The sequence below is a fragment of the Erpetoichthys calabaricus genome, chromosome 2 (genome assembly GCF_900747795.2).
Source record: "Erpetoichthys calabaricus chromosome 2, fErpCal1.3, whole genome shotgun sequence".
NCBI classification, from domain to species: domain Eukaryota; kingdom Metazoa; phylum Chordata; class Cladistia; order Polypteriformes; family Polypteridae; genus Erpetoichthys; species Erpetoichthys calabaricus.
In genome coordinates this window covers 136602854-136617930 of record NC_041395.2, presented here as the reverse complement: position 1 = coordinate 136617930, position 15077 = coordinate 136602854, and the positions used below count along the sequence as shown (strand labels likewise).

The 15077-nt window shown below is 38.8% G+C and overlaps 1 protein-coding gene across 1 annotated transcript in view; it reads left to right on the top strand.

Annotated features, from left to right (window-relative positions):
- The first annotated feature begins 3946 nt into the window (after positions 1-3946).
- The window catches only part of LOC114646373 (TSC22 domain family 2), a 77235-nt gene continuing 66104 nt past the window's right edge, over positions 3947-15077 (top strand). The window contains 2 exon segments of the mRNA XM_051923948.1: positions 3947-5498; positions 5500-6827. Of these exon segments, the coding sequence (XP_051779908.1) occupies positions 4773-5498; positions 5500-6827 (2054 nt within the window). The 5' untranslated portion in view covers positions 3947-4772.

Here is a 15077-nt window from a genome sequence, read left to right as displayed (position 1 = left end):
CTGGGTGTTCAGTTCTGACAACAGCAAGCTGCAAGGAGAGAGAAAGGTTTAGATGTAAGAGACTGTTGAGGGTGGGAACAAGATTACTCAGAAACAGTCATTCTTAGATCTACATATTGCATTAATTCAGTTCTTTTGCCTTCATTTATAGTGTGCCTACCTAAATTTAGTGAGTTAGCAAAGTGTTTTTTATTTCATTTAAACTGGTTAGGGCTCATTAGAAAATCTTACCAAAATATTTTATATGTTTCTTTTATTCATGCCAATGTTACAAATTCAACTATACAATATATGTTACTTATTTGAAATTCTGAATGGTTAACTAGTCATAAAATAGAAATATGAAAGTTTCTTACTTTATAGACACAATAGGTTCACACATACACGTTGGATTACGTTCTTGTATGATCTGACTGTCATACCTTCTGTGTATAATTTGTACATTGTCTCTCTGTAGGTTTCCTCCCACATCCTAAAAATGTAATTGTTATTTAAACTGCTGATTCTAAATTAGCCCAGGTATAAGTAAGTGGGGGAGTGTGAGAAGCAGCACTGCTGCAAGCACTGGCACTCCATCTAGGATTTATTGCTGCCTTTCACCTGAGGCTTCCACGGATGGGTTTACAGCTCCCTGTGACCCTATAATGTGCTCAGAAACATTGATGAATAGAACTTTTAATTGTAAAATACTGTTTTTAGTGAGAAAAAGTTAAATTCCACTTGCTGTTCCCTTAAGGAATCAGAGAAAGTTTTTAAAAAATGAAAAAATACAGTGTTTTTTATAGCACCCATGGATAAGGGAATTGTTTTATTCCCAGTCCTAGCTGATGTAAAAATTTAAAGGAAAACTTTTCTGGTTTCTCTTTTTATAAAAATGGTAAACACTCTTTTTTCTAATTAGAAGTTTGCATTTTTTAATTATAATAATTTTTAAGAGTAGGGGGCTTTGCCCCCTGCTCGCTTCATTCGCCCAACCCGGGGCACGCTACGCACTAGGCACTTTGTGTCTCTGCCGCTCACATTGTGAAGAGGGGGGCTGAATGCACGCTAAGGAGATGCAGTCGCTCCTCTGAAACCCCCTCTTAAATGGTGATACAATGGGAAACAAATAGTTTTTTTTTTTTACCTCCTCCTTGCTCGATCAGCTGCTGCTTCTGCTGCCATGCTGCGTGATCTGCATGTCGTGCTGCGCGTCGAACATTTAAAAGCCTGTACAGCAGCTGTCCTTTTGTCTCACTGCTTTGTCTCGCGGGACGGTAAAGTGTCTCAGAGAAAATCACATCTCATCTCCTACCAAGCCTTCCAAGATTTTTTTTTAACATAGACAGATGTCACAGGCAAGTGGCATCGTCATGCAGTGGTTGGTATTGCTGCTTCATGGATGCATTGAGGGACGAAATTTCAATTTGTATTCTGGCCTCTGACTCAGTGAACCTTACACAAATTTTCTCAATGACAGGATGTGTGTTTTCCTCCCACCCCCATTTAAGTGAGCAAATTATTAAAGGATGCCTTTAAATAGGTGCACTATTTAAGTGTATGCCCCATCATTAAGTCCAGGCTGGTACCTACCTGCCTTACACCCAGTGTTGTTTCAATAGGCACCAACTCACCAAGACCCTTTAACACAAAAGGTGGTTTCAGAAAACGGATAACTATATTACAGTGTAGACTGTACGTTGTGCTAATTACATTAGGCTTAGCAGAACAGTTTACACTTAATTGTTAAACAGCTATTTTCTAATGGAACAAAGACCATTTGGAAAGCACCTCCTCCATGTGTCGCATTGTGACTAGCTACTTCCAACAAAAACCAGTTCTGGCAAATGTAAGCCAGTTAATGTATTCCTCTAGCACCATGACAATTAACCACTGTTAAGCAATTCATGTGATGAAAATGGGATTATTCTGAAATGGCTTAATGTAAAATAATAATTAACCGAATCACCTGCCTTCTCATATTTTCACAGCTTTAATCTCAACTGCATTTTTTCATATTTGACTTGCCTGTCTTCATGGTACATGTCTTGCTAAAGCCTCATAACTTGTAATTGACTGTACTGGAAGTGTTTTACGATATCTACAATAGTAGTGCACAAACTGACCTAATATACTACTCTGATAAATATAGGATCATTTTATTTATCTGTGGTGGGCTGGTGCCCTGCCCGGGGTTTGTTCCTGCCTTGCGCCCTGTGCTGGCTGGGATTGGCTCCAGCAGACCCTCGTGAGCCTGTGTTAGGATATAGCGGGTTGGAGAATGACTGACTGACTGACATTTTATTTATTTATTATTTCCAGGCAACGTGGTTGCTAGGAATTTCTCTTGGTGTAATATCTATATACATAACAAGGTAAATACAATTAACACAATATACAGTACATGACACTGTTACAACATTATATACTGTAGTAATGAAAAAAATATATTGCACAAAACAGAAATATAAAAAACAATGTAGTAAAGTAGAATTGCACTCCTATTACCCAGTGAATATATCAGGTAAGTCTTTATAAAATAAACATTTCCTCATTTGGCTGACACCTTTTTCCAAGGCGGCTTATAACATTTATGATACAATTGGTTTCATTTCTTTTGGTTTTCTGATTGGAGCACAGGCAGCTCAAGTGACTTACTCATGGCCACACACTGTCAGTGGCAGAATTTGAATCCACAACCTAAGGGATTGAAGTCCAAAGTCTTAATCACTATGACATACTGCCTGCCTTAACACAGAAAAACACATAATTTTAAAGGCAAAATCAGGAACAGACAGAAATGAAACAGAGCGACTGAAGTGCGAAACACTTTTCTGTGTCCATTAGGGAATTGGTAACATTTCCTGGATGAGTATACCTGAAAGAGATGGTGGCCTGGGTGAGTACATTCTTGATATCTCCAGCATGTTTCCTGACCGTAGATAAAAGCAGGACCTCAACAGAGTCTAGGTTCAGTCCTACAATCTTTTCTGCTGTCCCCACAACATACTGCAGTCTATGTGTCAAGTGAGCAGATGCATTGCCATGCCAGACTGCTATGGAGAAAGTGAGGATGGTTTTAATAACAGCTCTGTAAATCTGTACCAGCACTGATTGGGACAGATTAAACTTCTATATGCTAACAGAGAAAAAAGCATCCACTGCTGAGATTTACTGATAAGAGCAGTTATGTTTTCAACCCAGTTCAGACTGTGAGTGATTATTGTGCCAAGAAATTGAAATGATTCCACCCTGTTGACGATGATGTCATTTATAACTAGGGATACAGAAGTGAGAAGTGTCTCCTAAAATCCACAAACATTTCCACTATTTTTGAGGTATTCAAGTTAAGATCTCTGAGGGTACACCAAATGGCCAGCCACCTCCCTTCCGATATGGCACCTCGTCCCTATCTGAGATCAGGACAACTAGGGTGGTGTTACAGTATCTGTACACTTTAGCAGTTTAATGGTGTTAACACTCCTATATCAAGTGCTACATTAATTCATCTGCAGTATTCATATACAAGGAAAAAGACAGAGAAACAAACACACACACATATGTACAGAAAGACAGGAGAATTTTTACCAAAGACTATCATTAGAAACCAATAAACATTTTTGTGAAAAAGATTTACTTTTCAGAATTAAAGCTAATAAAGTAAAATGTAAAATCACATGGACTTTTGACATATTTTCCAAAGTAAAAATATAAAAATCATTACACTAATACACAATAGTCATTAAGGCAGCCTACAGATTCCTGAATATTCTTTGCTAAGCAGTGATACAGAATGAGTCAGTTGAGACTTCCAGGCCTGCGCAAGGAACAGGTTGAGAAGGAGGGCGGGGCCAGTGGTCCTTGACGTCATAAAGCACGACTTTTAAATTAGAGTCCTTTTTTTCCTAAACGATCTTATTGGCTGAGAAACAGGAAGTGGGTGGGGATTAGCCGTTGGCGTTTTCCGAGCATGGCCGTGCAGTGCGGCGTTCGACTTTTCCCAGAGTGCCGTGCGGAGTTTTCGCTTAGCCATCTTGTTGAGTTAGTAAGTAAGTGTGAGTGAGTGAGTGAGAGAGAGAGAGAGAGAGAGAGAGAGAGAGAGAGAGAGCGAGAGCGCGCGCGCGAGTGAGAGGGGAAGGAAGGGAGGTAGGCAGGCAGTTTGTGAATTTCACTTCTCTGGAGTTCGCGCAAAAGGGACATACTAAGGGCTTGGTGAAGTGTTCTAGTAGAATTGTGTGTTACAGTGTTGGCTACTTTTTACTTACCACGCCGGAGATAAAGCATCGATGATCATATTGGCCGGACGGAGCTGAGTCTGTACTTTTCTCGACAGGATGTCTTACGTACTGATCCCAAGGTAGAGCGGAGAAAAAGTGTTTAAAAAGACAAACCAACTGGATTGGACTCGACCCGCCTCAGACTCGAGTATCCTTAGCGACCGGGCATCTTTATCTGCGACAGCGGCCTGCTGACAACTTGGGAGCCGGGCGATCAGCTGACAGAGCAGGCCGGCTGGAAGTAGAGGAGAAAGGAAGTTAAAAGTCGCAGAGACAAGGTACGGCAGCAAACGGGGTCGATAAAAGTTGGAACTGTATATATGCTGAAATGTATGGGCACTGAAATCATAGAGAAGCAACAGGAGGGAAGCAACTCAAAGATGTTGTATGGTCGCTTTGCTGGCGGCAGTAAACTGTGAAATCGGTTTCCCTCCCCCCCACCTTTGATTTTTGATCAATTGTAAAGTTAACAAGAGGAGAAAAGGGGAGGGGGTGATATCTTTCCCAGTGCTCAATATGTCTAAGATGCCGACTAAAAAAAAGAGCTGTTTCCAGATTACAAGTGTCACCCAAGCCCAAGTGGCAGCTAGTAGCATAACGGACGAAACCGAGAGTCTGGATGATCCGGACGAATCGCGGACTGAGGACGTCTCATCGGAAATCTTTGATGTTTCTCGGGCTACAGATTTCGAGCCCGAGGAGGTCTGTGAAAGGAGTTCGTCTGAAGAAACTTTAAATAACGTGGCGGAGAGCGAGGTCACCACCTTGCTTATACCTCAGGATGGGCAGCTGGGGACGGCAGGAACCGCACCTCCTAATGGGACTTTTTCTCAAAGAAGTGTCCTTTTGACAGGTCACCTCGTCACCGCTAATATTGCCCAGGTTTCGGCAGTCATATCGGGAGGTGGCCAGCCCCAACCTCCCACTGCTCAATCAGGAGTGCTGCAGCCCATCGCCTCGACCATGTCCTCTGGGCCTGCTACCGCTTCCCAGGTTCCTCCTGCCGTTGCTGCTACAACTTGCAGTTCACGTTTCAGGGTCATTAAACTTGATCATGGTACAGGCGAGCCTTTCAGAAGAGGCAGATGGACTTGTATGGAATTTTATGAAAGAGATTCAGAGGGATCAGTTATCACCAGGACTGTGGATAGTATTCGAAATGCTAATGTTTTGGATCATAATACAGACAGAGACAGTGGGTTGGGTGCCACTGGTGGCTCTATCGCGGCCCCCCTCAGCACATTCAATGCAAGGACCTGATGCTGCAGGTGACAATTTATTAATTGCTGCCTCCCAGTTGCATCAGTCTGAGGGGACCACTCCGTCATCTCAGCAACAAACCTACAGCATAGGACAACCAAGTGTGGGCGGGTCTGTGGCACATGGTTGTTTTCAGCCACAAGTGTATTCTCCGCTAACTGCACCCAGCCAACAAATGCTTGTTCCTCCGGTGCAGACACCGGTCACTACACAACCATCAGCACCACAAACTCTCTTGCCCCAAGTACACAGTGGGATAAGTATTCAGTCACAGAGTGTGCCATCACAGCCGCCTGGCATAGTCATGCCTTCACAACAGCCAACAATACAGAAGCCCGCCAGTGTTGTACCAGTGACTCAGCCACAACAGTTTCCTTTTCAGGGTCAACCTCCGCAAGTTCCCCCTGTTCATCTGTTGCCAACACAAACTACTTTGGTACCGAGTACACAGTCGGATTATCTGCAGCATCTGCCTATCATTCAGCAAGCCCAGCAAAATGTGCAAGGATCAACAGCTCAGACTCTTCAAGTTTCTAGTCTTCCAGTGGGCCAATCTGTTATCCATGGTTCCTCACCAGTGATAACACCTGCTGCCCCTGGAGCTCAACTGTTAGGTCTGCAGACTCAGCCAGGTGATTCAGCAGGCCAAGGTGCTGGAGTCATCCAGGGCACATCATCAGCTCCTACTCTGTGTGTCTTGCAGCAACAAGGAGGAGGTGTGGTACAGCAAGGTGTAGGAGCTGTGTCTGTAGTTGCACAACAGCAGCCTCAGCCTATGAGTCAACTCCAGCCTCCAGGGGTGGGTGGAAGCAGTCAAGTTTCAGGAGTGCCCAGCGGTCCTCACCCCGTTGTTGCTGCTATCCAAAATGTGCCTGCCATAGTGCCCACTATTGGTATGACAAGTGGGTCTAGTAGTGTGCCTGCTGTAGTGCCCAGTGTGTCCAGCACTCCAGCTACAATGCCAAATGTTCCCTCAACAATAGGACAATCATCACTTCCCAGTCAGTCACAGTCTCCTAGGAGTACAACGTTATCATCACAGACTGGGGGACAGATCATGCAGAACATAGCAAATATTGTACCCAACCTTCCCCAGACTAACTTTGTCCAGTTTCAGGCCCAGTCTCAGGCTGCAGTCAGTCAAGCAGATGAGAACAGAAGGATGTCTGATGTCCTACCTCAGCCTCCTGTTATTTCTGGGAAAGAGCCTGTGAAGCCTTCAGTTCCAGAGAATCAGTCTGCAGCCACCCCTGTTAACAACCTTCCATCAGTATTAAGAATTCAACTTCCCATTGACGGGGACGAAGAAAGGTACGATAAAAGTTTTATATTTTAGAATGTATATACTGCTTGAAGCACATTGTGGCAGTGCCTGTTGGGAGTTTCATAAGGCAAACAAAGCTCACATTATATGGGGCCTTTTCAGTAGTGAATACTGTTTCGTGGCAATTTATAAGCACAGAACCAGTGGAGCTGTAAACATTTTTTAATACAAAATTAGTGCTAGTGGGCTAGGTGACCTGAACTGTATGCACCCAATGCTTTAGCCTCTGTTTAATCCACATAGCATGAAGGGAGTGATGGCAGATATTGTGGGTTCCTTTTCCTCACAGTTTCAAGCAAGTTTACTATGGAGTATGTAGCTTGCTGATTTGTGACAAATATATAAACTCTAGAATCCATAATTTCATTTAGTGATATACTGTATATTCCTTTTCCCTCTCTACTCCTTATGCCTAACTCTAGTTTCCTTACGTGACATATAGTACATTTTAACAATGATTTCACTGTCCTTTTTTCTTTCAGCATTCCTTTTTTTAAGTAAGTCTCTATAGATTCCTTTAGTGACGTATCATACATTTTTAAAATTATTTCATTGTTCTTTCTTTCAGACCTCCTCTTTTTAGCTTGCTCTTTAAATTCCATGCACGTATAGTTTGCAATCAGAAGATGACAGAGTGACAGACATGCATGTGCAGTATTTTTGTGGGGTGGTGTTTAAGTATGACAGCTTTAGTCCTAGTAGTTTTTCAGGTAGAGTTTTGTATAAAAAAGGAAAGTCTGCTTGTTTTGTTGATCCATTACTGATATTTGCCATTTAAAACATGTTACTTGTCTTTATTTTCTCCAGTGTGTCATTTGTTTTCATACAGTAAACTTCATAGAATCAATTTGTTCATTGTTCTGAGTATGTAGAGCAGTGAGACGGATAAGAGAAAATTTAAAGGAATCAGAGGTTCTTAATAATTTTGGCACCGTATTTAAATTGGTCTATTTTCACTACCAGCGGTACTCATTTCTAAAGTTTATTATCGGTGAAGTTAATGAGATTACTCGTAGTGTTTCAGTATGTTCCACAGGTTGCTTTAATGACAAAAACTTACATAACTGCAGATTGTGAAAGTATAACTTTGGAGTTGGTACTCACCAGATAGGACGGTGTTTCTGTCTGTCCACTTATTTTTAGATCCACTTAAATGTAGTTAATTGTTCCAGAAAAGTAGAGATTTCCTTGACATTGTGAAGCTCAAATCATAGACCAACTGTGGATGAACTGGTGCCGATGTATTGTAGGGTTACATTTATTGAAGCAGGACCAAATAAAATTCACCAGTTAATAAACACTAGAGTACCTGAAGAAATTCCACCTGGATGCTGAGAAAATGTGCAGACTCTAGGCAGTGACCAGACCTGGGCTTCAATCCCAACATGACAAAGTTTTGAGGAGACCGCAAAATGTATTACTAATATTTAGTTTGCTAGTTGTGCATCTATCCATTTTTATTTTACTTCAAGGTTGTAGGAAGAGAGTGGGATAGAGAGTGACAGCCCTCTCTGGCTGAGATGCCAGGCATTCATAAGACATATTGACGTACGGGCCTGGACAATTTTGGGTGACCGGATGAACTGACACTATAACTATGAGTTGTGAGAGTGTGAACAGAGGGAAAGCACAGCCTCACTTTAGCCATGTAAAGATTGCTAGACAGTTGTTTTAGACTTAAAATTAATATTACTCTGATTCCATTCTGTTTTAGACTTAAAATTAATATTACTCTGATTCCATTCTACTACTTCCTTTATCGAAGCATTTATTGAATTGTGGTAAAGGGACTTTCCTCATGTAATGCCCCATCTGGTATTTTCTAAAAATAGTTTGTGCACTTCTTTCAGATATTGTTGTATTAAAGATTCAGATATGTGCATTGTATGTTGTTTAAACCAAAAAACTTTGCATAAGTTGCCAGTGAGTTACTAATTTTGTTAATTTTTATTTTAATTAATGGCATTAGTAAATGAACCTTTGCTAATGTTTTTGCTTTACTTAATATTCTCAAACTTGACTCTGAGCCTAAACTATTATAATTCAGTTCTAAAAACGGTTTTTAATTTATTGAAAATTAAGTCACTTATTATATTGCCCAGCAGATTTCACTTATTGCTTATTCATTTCAGTACTTGTTTGATCAGATTTAAAGTACCAAATTTTACTGTAAAAATGAAGAGGGGGCTCACTGGTCAGCTATTTATGTTCGTGTCATGTTAAAACATTTAATTTTAAATCTAGCTGTGTTTATGCATGCTGCAATTTTATCACTTTAGATAATTTAGCAGCATTTGTTTTTCCAGAAAGCATTGTGCTAATGCTAATGGCATTGTGGCCTAGTAGATATGGTGTTCTTAAAATTTAGCAAACCAATATGTGTATTAAGTCATGTTGGTAAGGATTTCAGTTTTGAACCAATATAGTTTTTTCTTTAGATTCACAATCCGTTAAATCTTTGCCTCTTACGTATATGATTTAGATACTCAAGACTTTAACAACCTATCTTGGTTGCATTTCTTGTTCACCTGCTAACAATTAGCAAGCAAGGATTGAAATAATTAAGAATGCTTGGTAGGGATTTATGTGGGTAGCAGTGTTCACTTTTGCTGAGATACTGTTACCTTTTATATATACTGTACTGATATGGGTACACTTTCAAAAATGCTAGTCTACAGATGTATGTGGCCGGATAGCATCTGATAAAGCAAATGTTAAATTTAGCAGCTTAAGGATTTAACAGAAACTGACACCTTTAAGTCCTGCATTACCCTGAAGGTATGAAGCGTTCTCATATTTCACTTGCTGCTAAAGGAGATATTCATTTTGGTATCTGAGTGGTTGTCTTTGTGGGAGGGGAAACAACAGACTTCTGAACAGCATTTCCCAGCAGCTTCAGGTCTTGCTCATTGCAGAAAGGTGTGTGCTGAGATGCTTGGTTATGAATGTTTCATTGACTGTATTCAGTGTTACAGCGTAAAGACTATTTTTACTGTTATATATTTCCAAGTGCAGCAATACTCTATACAAGTATAAACTTAAAACTCTCTTTCTGAAGGCTAACTTTTTCAAATAGACCAGTTATTAAATAATATTTAAGCAAATGATCTTTTTTAATTAAGCCACAGCATTGGACTGTACAAATGCCCCTCGTAGAACATAACAGCTTAGAGTTTATAGGTAAGACTATTCATGTTCTTATTGCTATGAACAAATGTATGCTGTCAAGTTGTACGTGACTTCACAAATGTACTGTTCCTGTTGATTTGAATGAGGTACATTTTATGAGGCTTCTCCTGCAGTCTGACTTATCTCTTTCTTATCTTGCTTGGTACAGTTGTCAGTCTGTGTTCCGACTAAAGAGCTTTAGTTGCTCAAACTTAATAGAGGACCACAGAAGAGAGAAGGATCCTTTCCTCAGAATTCAACCTTTAATTGGCAGTTTTTGTGAGCATTCCCAAACTGTCATAACTCCTAACAAGAGAAAACTCAAGTCCATATGAAAGGCAAGAGTTTAATTGGAGTGCAACCAATATTGACAAACCAATACACAGGTTGAAGATCTGTTATAGAAATTTTTTTTTTTATTATTTTTCCTCTCTCTAGAATAAAAAATGTACCATTATTATTATTATACAGTAGTGATTAAAATAGGACAGCACATTCACTCAAATGGGATACTAGTACACTACAAAAGAGCATGTAATAGTAAGCAGGCTCCTTATGCAGTCATGTGAGAAGCATGTTGTCCTAGTGCAGATTTATAATTTATTTGATAGCTTTATATAAAGAATTCAAGCCTAACAAACACTGCAACCCCTAAAAACCCACAGACACCACTGATACTACTTGGATGGATCTGTCAAGACCAGCATTGTTGTGCCCTTGCCCTGCAAACATTCCAAAAATCTGAAAGTGAATTTCAGTAGATAGTATTTTTCCTAGTGATGATTTATGAATGGTTATTTGTGCTGAAATTAAATGCAGTCCAATGTGTTAACTAAATTGAAATGTAATGTATATGCATGTGGTGCTTTTCATTTTGGCACAGTTTTCTTATCATAATTAAAAAGATTTCAACCAAATGATAGATTGCTTTTAATAATGACATGCAATTTTTGTGTCAATTTAGTATGTAAAAAAACCCAAACTATTGCATTTTCATTTATGCCCATAGCTCACATGTCATAACTAAAAGCAAAGTAAATGTATTGCATTCTGGTTAGCAGCAGCTTGAGTATATTACATTTTGATTTGAGACCACACTTTAATTGTGCCAAAATTAAATGAGATTAATTGGCCAAAGGGGGCATCAACATTTGGGGCAAGAGGCATTCCAGTCACTAGTTTGTACAATCAGAGCTAAAGAAGTCGAAGAGGGAATTGATAAGGCAGGGATCTGCCTTTTCATTGAATTGATGGAAGCTGGTGTCGTAAATGGCAATTTCATTTCCTTTTGTGTCGAAAGATGGAAAAAATATGCAGTATATTGAATTTTCATAGAAAGTATAAATAAAAAGCTACATATAAACCAAGCTCCGTGATGCTAACAAATGTTTCACTATATTCAGAATTTAGTTAAAACTACTAACAACTCGCACTTTGAAAATGTAACTGCACAGCTTATTTTAACATGTTTAAAAATATTTTTTGTAGCTTAACATAAGAGTGACATTTTTCACCAAGACCTAAAGCATACTTTTTACCAATTACGTCCCATTCAATAGTGATGAATCTTATGTCTGCCACCAGAACACAGAAATGTTTAAAAGTGGAATTCCTCTTACCCCAGCTATTGACCTGATTGGTCATTTGGTTACATTTTAATTTTAACATGAATAAGGTGTGGCCTCAAATCAAAACATAGTATATTTGAGCTCCTGCCAAGTGTAATTCATTATGTTTTAGTAATGACGTGATCAATGGACATAAATTAAAATGCAATATGCTTTTGTGTTGTACTTTAAAGTGGTATGGAAAAGACACCTTATAGTAAAAAGCAATCAATCATTTGGTTAATTTGTTTTTTAATTACAGAACAATAAAACCATGACAAAATTAAACACACCACACACACACACACACACACACACACACACAAAAACATTACCTTTCTTTCTAGTTAGCATATTGGATTGCACTTTAATTTTGGCACAAATTATCTCCATAATGATTGGCTATTTTCTGCCTTTAGTTACAATTACAGTGCTTTTGGAACTACTACCGGTACTGTCTTGGGAATGTTTTTTTTTTTTTTTTTTTTTTTTTTTTTTAACCACATTAATGGCCTTAGGGAAGAATAAAGGAAATGAGAGTGAGACAGATTGAAGCCAAATTAAACATTTGCAGTTTGAATTTATTTTATAATATTGTCTTTGGATTAGCAGGGTGAATATTTTTCATTAAAAACAAACAACACAGAGAGTAGATACAATAGAGAAATTCAGAATGTATCTGTAACAACCACACAGTGACATCAATACAACAGGTTTTTTGGGGTAGTTTAGTTGCGCTCCTTCATACATACGGCAACATTTTTCACATTTTGAATTCAAACTAAATTATAAAAGAAAGACAGAAAATTTAAAGCATGTTATTTGCTGGAATTGCACCAAAATTTTAAATGTTGAACTGTGAAATACAAGCAAATTTCCCACATTCATAAAACATAATTACACCGATGCTTGCGCTCATACTTCTTTTTTGTCCGCCTCACCTTCCACATTTGAGGTATAACACTTACTTTTCATTTTTGTAAGCAGTTTCAACTTTTTAGCCTTTTTTAGAGTCTACCATTCAGAAGTGTTTAGACAGAGGATAAAAAAACATTTAAATAAATTTTAAAAATCGTATTGTTTAAATGGGAAAATCAACTCATTGTTCTGGATGCTCTTTTGGCAGGTGTTGGTGGTAAAGTGATTTGTACCTTTAAGTAAAATACTGTAATTTTTAAATTAAAAAAAATGGTCTAGCATCTGTATTTTTGGTATAGAGTATGGCAATTCTGTAGTTTATGTAAGTCTTTCTACTATGGTTACTTTTCCAGTTTTGGTCTTTTAAGATACAGATGTTAGATACAAAAATTGGGGCACTTGAAGTACGTCACAAGATTTCTCTTTATCATCTGATTCTTCGTGTTTGATTTTTGTTTTATGTGCATTACAGGTAGTATCCTAGTGGTATATATTCTACTACTTAGATACTTTATTAATCCCCAAGGGGAAATTCACATACTCCAGCAGCAGCATACTGATAAAAATCACTATTAAATTAAATTAAAGAGTGATAATAATGCAGGTATAACAGACAGTAACTTTTGTATAATGTTAACGTTTACTCCCCCTTGTGGAATTGAAGAGTCGCATAGTGTGGGGGTGGAACGATCTCCTCAGTCTGTCAGTGGAGCAGGACAGTGACAGCAGTCTGTCTCTGAAGCTGCTCTTCTGTCTGGAGATGATACTGTTCAGTGGATGTAGTGGATTCTCCATGATTGACAGGAGCCTGTTTGGCACCTGTCTCTGTGCCACGGATGTCAAACTGTCCAGCTCCGTGCCTACAATAGAGCCTGCCTTCCTCACCGGTTTGTTCAGGCGTGATGCATCCCTGTTCTTTATGCTGCCTCCCTAGCACACCACCACGTACAAGAGGGCGCTTGCCACAACCATCTGATAGAACATATGCAGCATCTTATTGCAGATGTTGAAGGACGCCAACCTTCTAAGAAAGTATAGTCGGCTCTGTCCTTTCTTGCACAGAGCCAGTATTGGCAGTCCAGTCCAATTTATCATCCAGCTGCACTCCCAGGTATTTATATACTTATACATACATTCATACATACATTATATACGTATATATACATTATATATAAATATATATATATATATACTTGCATTTTCGTTGTAATATTCAGGCTAAGAGTGATTTTTATACAAACTTAGGTTTTGGATGTTGACAAGTGTTGCTGAAGAAAGGTTGATCAACAGTAGGTGGTTTCTGCTGCACCATACACCTTTATTTGTAATGTTCATCTATGTTCTATTTAAATTTGCCAGTTAAGGAGTGTGAGTGATTGATGTTACTAAATCAACAGTTATTAGGTACGTATACTCTGAATCTTTACTGTGCTGAGATGGACAGATTTTGTGTAGAAAGAACAGGTGACTAACCCTGCATCTGGAAGTGGGCTGTTTGTGCAGCATTTAGGTAAGAGGCAAGTCCTTTTTTGACTTGAACTTCAGTCTTTTCCATCAGTTGTCATGCATTCACCAGCAGCATGTCAAATATCTGGAAATCATTTTGGCATCGGCCTCCCTTCCAGTACTTGTGAGATATTGTTCTTCTATGCTCTGTGAGTTATACATAAAGCACCTGGTCTTTGATAATATTTACAGGTTAATGAAAAAAGAACATTGAAAGAGTAGACTAGCTTCTTGGAGGTGCCTCACATACACTATATAAATGCCCAACTCCGTGTTTGCCAGTTATGCTGTTGATCCATTGCAAGGAATTTAAGCATGTAGTCCTAAACATTGTCGCACAAGTGTGAAATATGAGCCCAAGTCCAAACAGTGCCAACAGCACACTCAGGGGACAAAGTGAATTGTGCACTTTTTCAAAGGAAGTGGGTTGTAGTCATGTTGTGTCATTATGGAAAATTAGCTCCAGGTCTATTCTCAAGAGCATCTGCTAGAACTGTTATCTCTTTTTGACTTGTCGGCGGATAAAATGCAAACCTCCAGCCTCATCTACCAGTCATACTGGTAAAAGTTAGCCTGGAAATACGATCCTCATATGTTTTGCTATTTAAAATAGTATTTGATTTTTACAATTTAAAAAAAAACATGCAGTATTTGTACCTTGGGTTATTGAATCCAGGTTTTAATTAATACAGTGCTCAAAGCACAGTGTGATATTGAAAAAGAAATAAATTTTGCTCTGAAACCTATTGTTAATGCCTTTTATTGTATTGAAAACTATCATGTTAATAGCACCGATACTTTCTGATATGTTTAAAATCAAAAACTGGTTTTCTGTATAAAACTAACTTGAAGTGGAATTAACTTAAAAATATTAACTTTTGTATACCACCAAAATTGTCAGTCACTACAGCTGTCTCATCCATGCCCGGATGTCTATAGACAGTGTTTGATCACATGGGAAGGGCCACTAGCCCTTCATGATTACCTCCTTATTGACTGGACATGGCACAATTGCATTCCAAGAACAATTACTCCAAT